The sequence below is a fragment of the Camelina sativa genome, chromosome 7 (assembly GCF_030686135.1).
Source record: "Camelina sativa cultivar CO46 ecotype springtype chromosome 7, ASM3068613v1".
Lineage (NCBI taxonomy): Eukaryota > Viridiplantae > Streptophyta > Magnoliopsida > Brassicales > Brassicaceae > Camelina > Camelina sativa.
The window spans coordinates 5839363-5852983 of record NC_141886.1 but is presented as its reverse complement, the minus strand read 5'-3'; the positions used below and the strand labels follow the sequence as shown (position 1 = coordinate 5852983).

Genomic DNA, 13621 nt, shown 5'->3' with positions numbered 1-13621 from the left:
TTTTGAATACGTATATGGTTTATAAGAGAGTATCAACATGGGTTATATCATGCAAAAAGTGTACAATTTAGTGATTCCAACATTTAACGTTTGCAAGACTGATTAGCAATTTGGTTCTCACTGACCTTTACAAGCTCTCTCTCGAGTTCATCCATTTCAATCGTTTAGTTTTGGTGAACATATATGGTCATGATATTTAATTATCACATAATCTCCACTTCTTCATTGTTTGTGACAAGATAAAAGAGAATTGGACAAATTAACACATGACAATAGTTTTTAGTCTTTACTTAACAATTACAAGAAATTAGAAACGATCACTTTTGATTCATGTTCTCACATGAAAATGGAAAGGAGAAGAAGAAGAAAGATTCATTCTTCAGAGTGAGAGACCAGATTCTTCATCCTCCTCGAGGGAAGAAGTGTAGACGAAGTAGAAAGTCCAGATCAAACCAAACACTCCAAACAGAATCCAACCCAAGAGGTTGTTGCTGAGACCAAAGGGTAATCCTGTTCCTTCTGTAGACATCCTCTCGTCCACCAATGCAATTGCCGGGTTGCTCATCACCGCGGTCAAAGCAGCAGTTGCTGCCGCTGAAACTCCAGCTCCCATGGCTGAGACGTTTCCTTCTTGCTTTGTCTCCATTGAGCATCTCACTCCTCCCTTCTTCTTACCCATTGGAGGCAAACCTGAGCAACAAATAGTAAATCACAGTTAAACTAATTACAATCTGATTCTCCATCTCCACTAAACTATAAGCTTTGGTCTATACGTTTATAAATCACACAACACTAAATCAGCAAAATCCAAATCATGTTGTACTTTTCTTGATTGTTTCTAACCAAAATCGAACCTCTAGATCAAAATAGTTTCTTGATTTCTTGTAGATATCACCACCAAACGAAGCTTTTCTCTAATCACAATTTTTTCAGCAACCAAAGATCTTCATTTTTCATCACTAAATGAATCTCTACTAAGATGAGATCTAAGAAAGAACATAAGAAGAAGGAAAAAAGGGAAGGCCTTTACCAAGAACAGGAGCGGAGACGGCGACGGTGGGCTTGAGAAGAAGAGCCGGACGAGCGGCGGAGACAGTGGAAGCGGAGGCAGTGAAGCTGGCCATTTTCTCTCTTATGCTTCCCCTAACGACTGAGAGACTCTTCAATTGAGTTTGATTTAGTTCTATGGCAACAACAACACTTGTGATTTCTTTGCTTGTGGCTTTTTGGATCAAACAGAGCGACTAAATATGTGTGGTGGATAAAAAATCTGTCCGAACCAACACAAGCCATCTAACTTGGATATGCTTCTATCCATACTCCACCTATAGGCTCCATCCACGTGTCATATTTCATCTTTTTCCCTCCCAACACAATCTTTTTCTCTCTGCTTCTATACTGGTGGGATTATTATTTATAAACTGCATCAGATTGCACATAATATATAACACCAACAAAAGAAGGTATCTTCCAAGGTAAAAGAACGAACAACACTACGTTGCTGTAAAACTAAATCTGACATTTCAGCTCTGAGTAATTTTGGTGTATTGTATCAAAAAGAACAAAGATTTACACAAGAAATCGTAAAAAGAATGAAGCTAATGATAACATTTGGAAAGAAGAAAAGAATCGAATAGAATCTAAGTTTTGTGTGGAACTCGTTTAAAAAAAAAAAAATCAATCGTGAATGTTGCACCGTTGTAAGTAAGGGTGATGGTAAGGTACATGTACGTTCCAGTAGCGCTTGTACTTCTCTATACCAATGTCTAGCCACGGTTTCATGATCCCGTCGTAGTGTATAACCGCTGCTTTTTCAATGTCCCTTGCTCTGACTCCTGATTCGTGACCTAGCCCAACCACATTCCATCTCTTCTCCAATGGATACATTTGCCCGTAGAAAGTCAACCAACCTATTGGCAAGCTCCCTGCTTTCCACAGATGTCTTTTTACTCCCTGCAATCATAACAATTTCACAACACACACATATGTAAGAATAAGATATTGAATTAATGGACATAACTGATTCATATTTCTAGATAAAGATCACAAACTCATTGAGTTTGAAGAGTCATTCAAAGAAGGTATGGGAAGTTACAAGGTTAACAGTGTGAATCTTGATGCAGAGAACTAAAGAGGGAAGGAGATCCTTTACCAGTTCAAAGTATTTCAGGTATACAGATGTCAACTCCTGTCTTCTCCATTCTTTGAGATCGAATAGATTCATCCCGAATGCCCAAGTGCAAGCCTTAGGATCAAATTTCTGAGCAACCCATGCATCTGAGAAGTTAATGACTGTGTCCATCGATTGAAATGCAGGTTCACCTTCGAGACAAGTCTCTACAGCTCCAACAACTTTCCCTTTCATATCAAGGCTCCACAGTCTACTTAGATCTCTTTGAACTACAACATCATGGTCAAAGAGTACGATCTTGTTCAGACCTGGAAAGATCTCTGGGAGATAGAAGCGTGCATGGTTGAGCGATGAAATGATTCTTGGGTCACTTGAGTTTTGCATCATCAGCAATTTAGGATGTTCCAAAGGAAAGACATTCATCTCATCAATGTTTAGGATTTGTATTGAAGCCCTGCCACCTGGGTTTAATAGAAACCACATTGAGATTGCTGGGTAATTGAGTGAATGTGTCACCACATGGAATACTATCTTTCCCGGTTCCTGCAAGCAGTAATATCATTTGTTAAAAGACATGTGGTTTCAGCAGTGATTTGGAATTATTCTCTTCCGAGCATTAAACAAATCGAAAGTTTGGATCAGAAAAAGGATCTTGCATTAACAAGTCTAAGATCCTAGCAACATGGTTTAAAATGATACCTGAGTAATTATATCGGTCATAAATTTTGAATCATGTAAACATAAAACACATAAAACAACACAAGGTTTCTCAACAGTAATTAAAAAGACACGAAGTCGTTCACTGAACAGAGAGGACACAATATGTAAATTTCCTAGTTTTATAACCAGACACATTCCTATGGCCCTAACCACAGTAGAAGCCTAAAGCATTTATCTAAATATCAAATTAAGAAGTATAAAGGAAGTGAACTAGAACATGTTGAAAGAAAGAGAACAAAAGTGAAGCATCTACCTTTGATGAGGAAATTGTAGAGTTAACAACAACCGCACAGGCCAAAACATTGTCAGAGAAGACTACGTAATGGTAGAGATCGGGATTATTATAACTTTGTTGAAAAAGCTGCCTTTTTTCATGATCCAGGGTAAAGTATTCTGTTGTCAACCGCATTGAGAGACAATGAAGCCCTTTTGGGGTAGTCCTTGCTGCAAGCTGCATTAAATATGCTGCTTGCTTCTTCTGCGCCCGAGCTTGTTCTTCGGTTTTATAAGTCATGGCTTGGAGTTTGGTAGCAATGGCAGGACAGTTGTGAAAGGCACGACTGACCTTGTATAACGCGGCTTCCATGGCCTTCAGTCTGTTAGGAGAGCTGAAAGGAACAAAACATTTTAAGTATGACTCTCCAAATTAACACAATATTGGTTTCACAATTAAATGCCAACGATTTTGCAGAAAGGAACAGGAATCCCTTTGAATCACTCAGCTGTCCTTACCTCTTTGGCAAATATTTATCCTTGGTAACATCGCCGATAGCCCGTTCCAGCTCTTTTGTTCGAACTCTCAACTGCTTTACGATTTGGGAGTTATTCCCAGGTAGGGCCAAATTCAGATAGGCTTTCGCTTGGATAATTTTGTCTCTGATCTCCTTTACCCTCTCATCTGTTGCTCTTTCAAGCTGAACCCTCGTATTCTTTTCACTTTTACCTGAAGGGGGTCGGAATTCTGTTTTACGTTTAAGTTGAATATCTCTCGCTGGGAATTTCACCTGAGACAGGGAAAAGAGCAGAAATTACTAAAATGAAAGCATATGATCTGACAATCTCGATGCAAAGTCCAAATTCGGTTTCCTGTTCACAAGTGTTGGCAAAGACCATGGAAAAGAAAGTGTCCTGTGATTTGATAAGAAGATACTAGAATTTTCATTGTCAATTGCATAAAACCCTAATCCCTATCAAACTCGTTTTATCTTCACCGACTGGATTAAAATACGCACCTCCGCATTAGAGCTTAGTGTGGTTTGCTGTGAAATGACTGCTTGTTCCTCCTTTGTTTTGTGATTATTTCCTGAAATACATGGTATCTACTAATAAGAAAGCTTCCTCGAAAATGACAACAAAACAAAGTAACACCAGATCCGAGATATATTACCCCCATCAATTTCTGAGAGAAAGCTTGTTTTGTCTCTCTCAATAGACTGCACAGTATCATTACTTTTATCAGAAGAATTTGACGAAACCACAGAATTAAACTCTTGATCCTGCAAAATACGTTGAGGCTCTTTCAAGCCTTCTTCGTCCTAAATTAACAAAGCAACCTAACTTCAGCAAACAGAATGCTCAAAAACAAGGTTTACTGAGTAGAGTGGCAGCAAAAAAAACCTGTTCAATAGCGGTAAGTCTAAGGTCATCAGTTTTATATGTCTGCATAAATAAAGGTAGCATCTCAGTTGTTCACTCTCGAGAAAAATGAAACATATAAGCATAGCTATAGTGGCACAATCAAATTACAAATACTGAAGAGTTCCTGATGAGAGGATTAGAAAATACTCACAATGTCGGATAACTCTTCAATAAACTCTCCTCTATCTGCCAGAAAACAATCAACAGACAAAATCAAAAACATAATTCAGAAGCGTAAATCCAGAAAGCTGAGACTAACATCAATCAAACAAAGGTAAAACCAATAGTGAACTCGAGAAATACACACAATCGAAATCGAGTAAACAACTTCTTCTACACATGAATGTTCCACTAAACTACGGCCATATCGATCAATCTAACATCCAAAATAAGAAGAAGAAGCTCACCGACGGAAGTAATACTCTTGAGGCGATTGGAAACGAAAACAATCGGAGCTAACACGGATAACAATAACAGCGAGAGGATCAGAATCCTCTGCCAACGACGAATTTGATTCATCAATGTGGGAAACTTGTCAGAGAACTCTTCATAAATTTGTGTTTTATCTCCTCCCTAATCGTTCTCCACGAAGAAGAAGAAGCACATTCCCAGAGGGAAGTACACACAGATCTCGGAGATTCACTTCTTACTTGATTGATGGATGGAAAACGAATGAACAGATTAGGGTTTTCAGATTCTTCTTCTTCTGCGAATTTGGATTTTGGATTCGAGATGAGTCTGTTTCTACGCGTTCGTCTCTTCTTCTGGGAGATTCAGAGAGCTTCCTCGTGCATGTTTGGGGGGGGGGGGGACTTAACTTCGCTCTCTTAATTTTGTTTTAATCACTTTAAAAAAAAAAGTTAATAAAAATAAAATTTATTTATTGTTTTGATACGGAGGAGAGAGGAGAGGAGAGGATCCAAATCCAATCCATGTTGAGATGTCAAATGTTACGGTGGGGATCAGGTGCGGCACGGTGTACATGTGGAGGCATGTGATAATAATTATGCCGTTGATGACGCAAAGCTTATACAGTACTACAATTTTTTGTCTTCTTTTGACTGGCTCAGTGGAAAGTTCTAATATAACCTGCCGTTGATGTTTCGACACGTGGATAGAGTGTACGGTCAAATGATGTGTTCAGGAGTGGAGGGAACAACTAAATGTTTTGCGTTATTTTTGTATTGATCGTTTCATTTTCAGCAGGTTTAAGGATACACGAATGACCAATGTGTATAGGTTAAAAATGATTTAAATTGCCAATTGTCGGTAGGAACTAGGAACTTCCTGAGTAGACTGTAGTTAGTGTGACTATTTATGCTGTTTGGGGGAGGTTTGCGACTTTGCGTGATGTGTCTCTCACATCAATTATCAACTACCAATTTATTCGTGAAATGATGATAAAATTTATTATTCGATTTGTGTGACTTATTTTAGGAATATATCAAACAAAATGATGCATCAAATTATTATTCTTTTAAAATATTTATTATAACACAAATAACTGATTCAACGGGATTTGATAAGTGATTTAAGAAAACAGTTTTTTGAGAGTAAAACTCTGTGGATCTTTTGTTTGTCTGGATATGACTCTTTTCTTTAGTAGTTGGGGAAATTTTTTTTTTTTTGTTTTCAATTTGTTCCATATATTTGTATGTAGATTTGAGCTTATCGGTTGTCCAAAAAAAAAAAAGATTTGAGCTTATCTTTCCCTCTCTTTTGTAAATCGGTGCAGTTAGATTTTCGTATCCATTATTGGTTTATACCGGATTAACAATAACACCAAATGATGTTAAACCACTAATCTCCAATAAACAATATACTTTTTATTACACGAAATTTAATAAAGCAAAACCTTTAGATATACTATTGAAATTCGTTAACTAAACAATGCTATTTTCTTGTAAAGGTTTAATTTATAAAAAAAAAAAAAAAAAGTAAATCACCAGTTCAATCATTGAGAGAACCAAAACACTCTGTCAACTTCATTGATTCCTCTTCTAACAAACACTGTTGTTAATCAGTTGTTTCACTTTATCCCCCACTCCAAATATTTCACAACAAACAAAAAGTAAAATATCTATCTTTAAAATAAAATACAACAAAACTTAAGGAAAAAAAAAAGTAAAAAAGAAAAGAAAAGAAGAGTGTAAAAGAATCGGGCTACTGGGCTTTTGCAACCTCGGAAAAAGCCCATTTGACAAAAAAAAAAAAAAAACAAATGGAAAAAAATAAAGGAAAAAAACAGAGAGAGAAAGGAAGAAACGTCTTTTTACTCTACACGACGGGTATCGTCGCTTCTCTTCACCTCAACACGAAGACACCTTTGATTTGTTTCCAAGAGAGATAGATAGAGTGGAGAGGAGGAGGAGCCTTCTTCACCTTATATAACCCTACTCTTCCTCGAGTCCTTCAGATCGTCTCCTCACCACACACACCACTCAACCTAATTCCCCTCTCCATTCTATATATCCTTCTCCCATCCCCAGATTCTTCTCCTCAGCCTCCTTTTCTCCGTCTTCACTCCGATTAAGACCTTTCTCCACTCCACTTCTGTTCGACCCTTCAGTGTTGAGACTTTAACGGATTTGGATTTCAATGTAGGCATCGCTACCAACGTAAATCTGGGTTTTTTTTTGTTTGTTTTATGGTTGGGTCTTGTATTATCGTATACATGCAGTTTTGGGGAGAGTACGTGCGATTAAGCGACGAATCTTGTTTGATATACGCAACAAGAAGGGTTTGAACGGAGAGAGGAGTAATGGAAGGAGGAAACATGGTGGTCAGGGTGAAGAGAGAAACGGTTGTGGCATGCATGACTTGTTCTCTCTGTGACAATCTCCTCCGTGACGCCACTACCATTTCTGAGTGTCTTCATACGTGTTAGTTCTTTCTCTTCTCCTTTTCGATTTACGTTTTCAATTCGCTTTTCCAATTCCCCTCTGTAATTTCGCAAATTCTTCGTCTTTATTCGTTGTTTGGATTGATTTCTCTGTGTGTTTTTTTAATCTTTGTATGGTTGTTGTTGTTGTTGTTGATCTTTTCTTCTGCTTATGTTTTTTTTTTTTTTCTCAATTCATATCTTTTATCGATTTGATGAAGCTCGTATTCAGGGGTCAATGAATAGTTGGTTTCCTCAACTAAGAGTTGCTGTTGTTGACCAGAATCTTCAATTTTTGTTTACATTTAGCCTTCAAAAATATGCTTTTTTGTTCGTCTGTTTATGTGAATTTGTGAGTGTTTTCATCGTCAGAGAGGGGTTGTGGTCGAAATTAGACTTCTTTCTCGAAATTTGGTTTTTTGGCTAGTCATGTAAAAATGTTGTACTTGTAGCTGCATGCTGTTAGTTTGGCTAATCAATACCCATCATGTAAGTTTTGTGTTAGGAATTGTAAGTAATAAGTGGTCTTATCTGTTTAATGGTAGTTATAGTTGTATTTGTATGAAGTAGCGTTCAACATCTTCTTTCCTCTCCGGGTATCAAGACAGTTTAGATTTTTTTGGGAGACTTGATTAATCTTCAGTTCCGATATTTATGCGACTCTGTAGTTAGCCTTTACCTTGTTACTTTAATGGCCCAAACGGTGCAATGAGATATATTAGATAGATCTGATTAATATGCTCATTAAGTGTGATATTAAATGTTGAACTGAGCATAGTCCGTTTTAATATCGGAAGTTTCTGTCTATTTAAGTTACTGCAGTGCTAAAGTTAGCTGTTCTCATTTGTTTCTTGGTTTGGTTTCTGGGGATTCATGAAGTATCACCATCAATTTTTGCGGTTCCATTTTGGTCTGATGCCAATGCTTTTGCTTAGGTTGCTAACTATCTAAGATCATGATGATTTTTAAAAGTCAAACTAGCTGTTGCCAATTGTTGAGTTGAACTTTCGATCTTTGAAAGGATTCTTTTTATCTTCTTGCCTTCGTATGTAAATTGTTTATATTTGGCAGTGGTTACTACATATGAAATGAGACAAGTTCTTAAATCACTTTTGTGCAGTTTGCAGAAAATGCATTTATGAGAAAATCACAGAGGAAGAGATAGAAAACTGTCCAGTATGCGATATTGACCTCGGTGGTACTCCCCTGGAGAAACTAAAGTATGTTCTTCTCCTCCTCTGTCTCAGTTACACATTCTGATTGTTTTAGGAGTTATATCTTCTTCTTACATTACATAGACCATTAGAAGTCTTTTAGCTCTTACTGTTAATGGGACAAAATATTTTAAACATAATGCTGAAGAGTGTATTTTAGAACCAGACTCAAATCACTTTAGTACTATACGCTTATAACCTGAACATGCTGGTTAGCATGATACTGTCGTTGGTACCAATAGTTTATTTTAGAACCAGAAACAAGGACTGTTCCCTCTCTTACTAGTTATTCATCAGTAAGAGCTTTCTTGGTTCGTGAACTTATGCATTCACTAAGTAACGACTCGTATGCATGTATTTTAGGCCCGACCATATTTTGCAAGACTTGAGGACGAAATTATTTCCCCTAAAACGGAAGAGAGAGAGTGTGTCTTCCAACACATTACCTGCAAGGAGGAAAGAGAGGTCTATCTCGTCTTTGGTGGTAAACACACCTAGGGTTTCAGCACAAGCTGGTACAACAGGAAAAAGAACAAAAACTGCGACGAGGAAAGATGTGCGAGGTAGTGGTTCATTCACTAAGAGAGCTGTGAAAAAGGAAGAAGAATTTGGAGATGATAACACAGAGAGTGCAAGCTCGCCTGAAACACTTAAAAAATTCACTCAGAATAAAAGGCAGGTAAAGAAGGTCATCAGTGCTTGTCTCTTTTATTTTTGTACATATCATTCAAACTAGATTGTACATTTTCAGCTTTAAACACAACCTTATGACTTATTATGACCGTTAGATAGGATCCTACACATTTAGTTATTTTTGTTTTTTTTTGTTTTTGCAGTCTTCATATGCAGAGCCCAACCAGTCCCTTTCTAATAGAAGAAACAAGAGTGCTGATGAACCTTGGGATTCCAAATTGCATTCCTGGAAACCTTTAAATTTTCTTGTTGAAGTGGCGAACGGAACAGAGGACCCAAAATCTGAGCATGGAAATGCATCTCACAATGATGTTGAGGGGAGTAAAACCAAAACGAAGGAGAAGAAAAGAAAATGTAAACTTGAGGAAGAGAACAGCAATAATGGTAATCCTACAACATCAGAAACTGCTACTCTTAAAAGAACGCGTAGGACTCGCCGCAAAAGGTCTTCTTCTTTTGGTGATTCAATAATTTCACCATTACCAGGTGCAACAAGCCTGAATCAGGAGAGGAGAAAAGGTCCTGTTTGGTTCTCACTTGTGGCGTCAACTAATCAGTGAGATTCTTGTTCTGTATCTGAGTTTATACATATTCAGTTTTGCTTGGTATCTTGACGAGGACTCGCTGGTTTCAGGGACGGAGAAACATCTTTGCCTCAGATTCCAGCAAACTACTTGAGAATAAGGTAAGTTTTCTTTTCTTGGCTCTGTTTTCTTGTCACAAAGTTTTTATTTGTCAACTTAAATTAACTTTTACGTATGGCTTCAAATTCCATTTCGCAGTTGTTTAGAGTTTCCATGTTATATTTGTTTTTGGGGTGTATGTTATAAAGCGCCCTTATTTTCTTGAATGGGAGTGTCTAATTTACTGGTTGGAAGAATTATATTGTACCAGAGTTGATCGCCTGTCTCATTATTTGGTAGGGATGGAAGTATTCCAGTTTCTCATATCCAAAAGTACCTCGTGAAGAAGCTTGATCTCAAAAGTGAAACTGAGGTAAGCAACCTTTTCTAGCCAGTTGCCACTTTTTCGTTTCTAACTAGTATACACTCAGTCTAACATGGAGTCACATAGGCTGTAGTTATATATATCGAGTCAAGTCTTGTGCTTACTAGGATGAAAATAAGGTCCATAGCTGTTGTATAACCCGTTGAAACTTTTATGTCTCACAAGCCGCACCTATATCTTTATCATGGCTGATGAGTCCCACTGGTTCGTAAAGCCAAACCCCACATGACCTTTACTGTTGGTTAACTAAGATCCATAAATGTTTAAACTAGAATAAACTCTTTTTTGTTTCCCAACTACTGTATCGCGAGTATATCTAATGACTGGGACTTTTCTGACCATTGTCTTTGATTCTTTGAATCATGGAAATACCAGTAGGAACCTTACTGAGGAAAGTGGATTAAAAGCTCACTCGTAAATGGTATCTTTTTTAACAGGTGGAGATAAGATGTATGGGAGAACTAGTTCTCCCAACGTTGCAGCTTCACAGCTTAGTGGACCTATGGTTGGAAACAACTTCTAAGCATGAAAGAGTCGCTGCATCTGTAGGTGCCTCTGCAAAGGAATTTGTGATGGTGTTAGTTTATGGGCTGAAGCTCCCTGAAAGCAACAACTAAAGAACTTATTCATTGAAACTTTTATAGACCGAGAGAAGAAGTAAAGGGCAGGAGCAGTGGAATGTGTTGTGTAGAAAACCTGGAAATTTATATTTATTAATCATTAGACTCTTTAAATTGAAAGATTGGTCAGACAGACACTGACGTTTGTTATCCAAGAAGATTTAGAATTGTTTTTTAAAGAAAACTTTGTCCGTTTTGGACACTTATATGTATGATTGGAAAGTGTTGTCATTTCTATAAACATTTGAGTCCTTGTTTTGACTAAATGAGAAGTACACAGAATTGTTGTGAACCGAATGACTTGAGAATTATTGAGAAGTCAACAAACAATAATAACTCTAAAGAGTTATTCATGATGTGTATGTTTCTAAAATATGTTTCCAAAAGAGAGCTGCTATAAAAATTTTCTAACTAATTTTTTTAGAAAAATCAATTTTGAAGTTTCTGAGCATTTTCGAGAAAAAGACCACTAAGAAATAAAGAAACATGTACCATAGAAAAAACGATCAAAACGACTCGATATATTGAACACTCAATAGCTCAAAATGAAAGTGCAAGAGAAAGCAATAGCGAGGTAATTTATATGGTTAACTTCAATCAGATGTCAGATGTGGATAACTTTTTAAACATACGTTCATAGAAAGTTCATTTGTCGATCTTCTACACACAAAAAAAAGCATGTGTGAGTTACCGTCCGACTAACTTTTTAAACATACGTTATTTAAACAAAGATGTTTGATTAGTTTCGGGTAATGATGATATTTTTTTTACTCATCTCAAAAGCCAAAAGTAACCTACGTTTCGTTTATTGCAAAATCTCTTGTTTATAATAGCAAATGTGCACATTTTCTTCCGCTTAACAGTGCGTTAGTTTAAATTAAAAAAAAAAATCGATACACTATCTCAAAACCCACATATAACAAGTATCTTTATTTTTTCATATATGTCATTATAACAAAAATGCTTAACTAGTTGCCATAACATTATCTTTTTTATATATATTATCTTTAGAATAACGTACAATTCATTTGTCGCCAAATGTCTTACTGATAATAATCAAGTGAAAGTTTTTTTACTTAATATTGATGATATTACTTCAATTCAAATTTTTTTCCATAAATTATCTAATAATTAATAACCATTAGCCCACTTATTACAACTAGTTTTCTTCGTATACATTATAAAAACAAGTGTGCTTGACTAATTGGCGTAAATTTGTTATTTTTATTATTTCAAAAGAAAAAAAATAATTTGTCTATCGTCTCGTTAATGGTAGTCAAGTATAAGATTTTTTCATTAAATAATAATGGTGTGCGTTACTTCATTCTCTAATAAATAATAACTCACATACTACATCTACTTTTCTTAACATACCTTATTAGAATATGCATGCTTGACTGGTTGGTGTAATGCTGTCTATTTATCTAAAAAAAATGTATGATTGTTCTTCGCCAAATGTCTCACTAATGTTAGTCAAGTGTGTAAGCTTTTTCCGCTTAATAATAATGATGATGTGCGTTAGTTCAATTTAAAAAGAGGATTTTCAATAGAGTCCCTAATGAATAGTAAATGATGATGTGCGTTACTTCAATTGAAAAAGCGAATTCTTAATAGATTCTCTAATAAAGAATAACTCACATACTACTACTGCTAGTTTTCTTAACATATGTTGTTAGAACATGCGTGCTAGACTGGTTAGTGTAACGTTGTCTTTCTTATCTCAAAAATAATGTATGATTCATCGATCGTCAAATGTCACGCTAATGGTAGTTAAGTGTGCAAGCTTTTTCCACTAAATAATGATGAAGTACGTTACTTCAATTAACATATGATTTGTCTATCACCAAATGTCTTATTAATGATAGCCAAGTGTGTAAGTTTTTTCTGCTTAATAATGATGACGTGCGTTACTTCAATTCAAAAAGCAAAATCTTAATAGATTCTCTAATAAATAATAACTCACATACTACCGCTAGTTTTCTTAACATACGTTGTTAAAATATGCGTGCTAGACTGGTTGGTGTAACGTTAACTTTCTTATCTAAAAAATAACGTATAATTTGTCTACTGCCAAATGTCTCGGTAATGGTAGTCAAGTGTGTAAGTTTTTTACACTAAATAATGATGAAGTGCGTTACTTCAATTAACGTAGGATTTGTCTATCACCAGATGTCTCACTAATGATAGTCAAGTGTGTAAGTTTTTTCCGCTTAATAATGATGACGTTCGTTACTTCAATTCAAAAAGCAAATTCTTAATAGATTCTCTAATAAATAATAACTCTCATACTATCGCTAGTTTTCTTAACATATGTTGTTAGAACATGCATGGTATATTGGTTGGTGTAACGTTGTCTTTCTTATCTCAAAAATAACGTATGATTCGTCGATCGCCAAATGTCTCTCTAATGGTAGTCAAGTTTGTAAGCTTTCCACTAAATAATGATGAAGTTTGTTACTTCAATTAACATATGATTTGTCTATCACCAAATGTCTCATTAATGATAGGTCCAATGCGTAAGTTTTTTCTTCTTAATAATGATGACGTGCGTTACTTCAATTCAAAAAGCAAATTCTTAATAGATTCTCTAATAGATAATAACTTACATACTACCGCTAGTTTTCTTAACATACGTTGTTAGAACATGCCTGCTAGACTGGTTGGTGTAACATTAACTTCTTATCTCAAAAATAATGTATGATTTGTCTACTGCCAA

The 13621-nt window shown here is 36.0% G+C and overlaps 3 protein-coding genes across 6 annotated transcripts; 1 reads left to right on the top strand and 2 right to left on the bottom strand.

Moving 5' to 3' along the window:
• Positions 1–195: 195 nt before the first annotated feature.
• LOC104700428 (photosystem II reaction center W protein, chloroplastic) lies at positions 196–1220 on the bottom strand. The gene is made up of 2 exons (XM_010415948.3): positions 1031–1220; positions 196–690 (listed from the first exon to the last, which is right to left on the bottom strand). Exons 1-2 carry the CDS (start codon positions 1122–1124, stop codon positions 380–382), a joined length of 405 nt encoding a protein of 134 aa, XP_010414250.1. The 5' UTR covers positions 1125–1220; the 3' UTR covers positions 196–379.
• A 278-nt stretch (positions 1221–1498) lies between these two features.
• Positions 1499–5462, bottom strand: LOC104700429 (putative galacturonosyltransferase 5). The gene is made up of 9 exons (XM_010415949.3): positions 4897–5462; positions 4641–4675; positions 4469–4510; positions 4239–4386; positions 4084–4154; positions 3584–3855; positions 3105–3459; positions 2153–2674; positions 1499–1953 (listed from the first exon to the last, which is right to left on the bottom strand). The coding sequence occupies exons 1-9, from the start codon at positions 5006–5008 to the stop codon at positions 1678–1680; spliced, it is 1833 nt and encodes a 610-aa protein (XP_010414251.1). The 5' UTR covers positions 5009–5462; the 3' UTR covers positions 1499–1677.
• Positions 5463–6735: 1273 nt separating this feature from the next.
• On the top strand, positions 6736–11197 carry LOC104700425 (E3 ubiquitin protein ligase DRIP2). Of its 4 annotated transcripts, XM_087457729.1 has the most exons (9): positions 6747–7089; positions 7170–7371; positions 8491–8590; positions 8948–9263; positions 9421–9661; positions 9764–9833; positions 9912–9962; positions 10201–10273; positions 10723–11197. In XM_087457729.1, exons 2-9 carry the CDS (start codon positions 7251–7253, stop codon positions 10900–10902), a joined length of 1152 nt encoding a protein of 383 aa, XP_087313855.1. In that variant the 5' UTR covers positions 6747–7089; positions 7170–7250; the 3' UTR covers positions 10903–11197. The 4 variants fall into 4 exon arrangements, with proteins under 4 accessions (XP_087313854.1, XP_010414244.1, XP_087313853.1 ...); XM_087457728.1 differs by having other exon boundaries at positions 6736–7371; XM_087457727.1 differs by having other exon boundaries at positions 6737–7089; positions 9421–9833.
• Positions 11198–13621: the final 2424 nt, after the last annotated feature.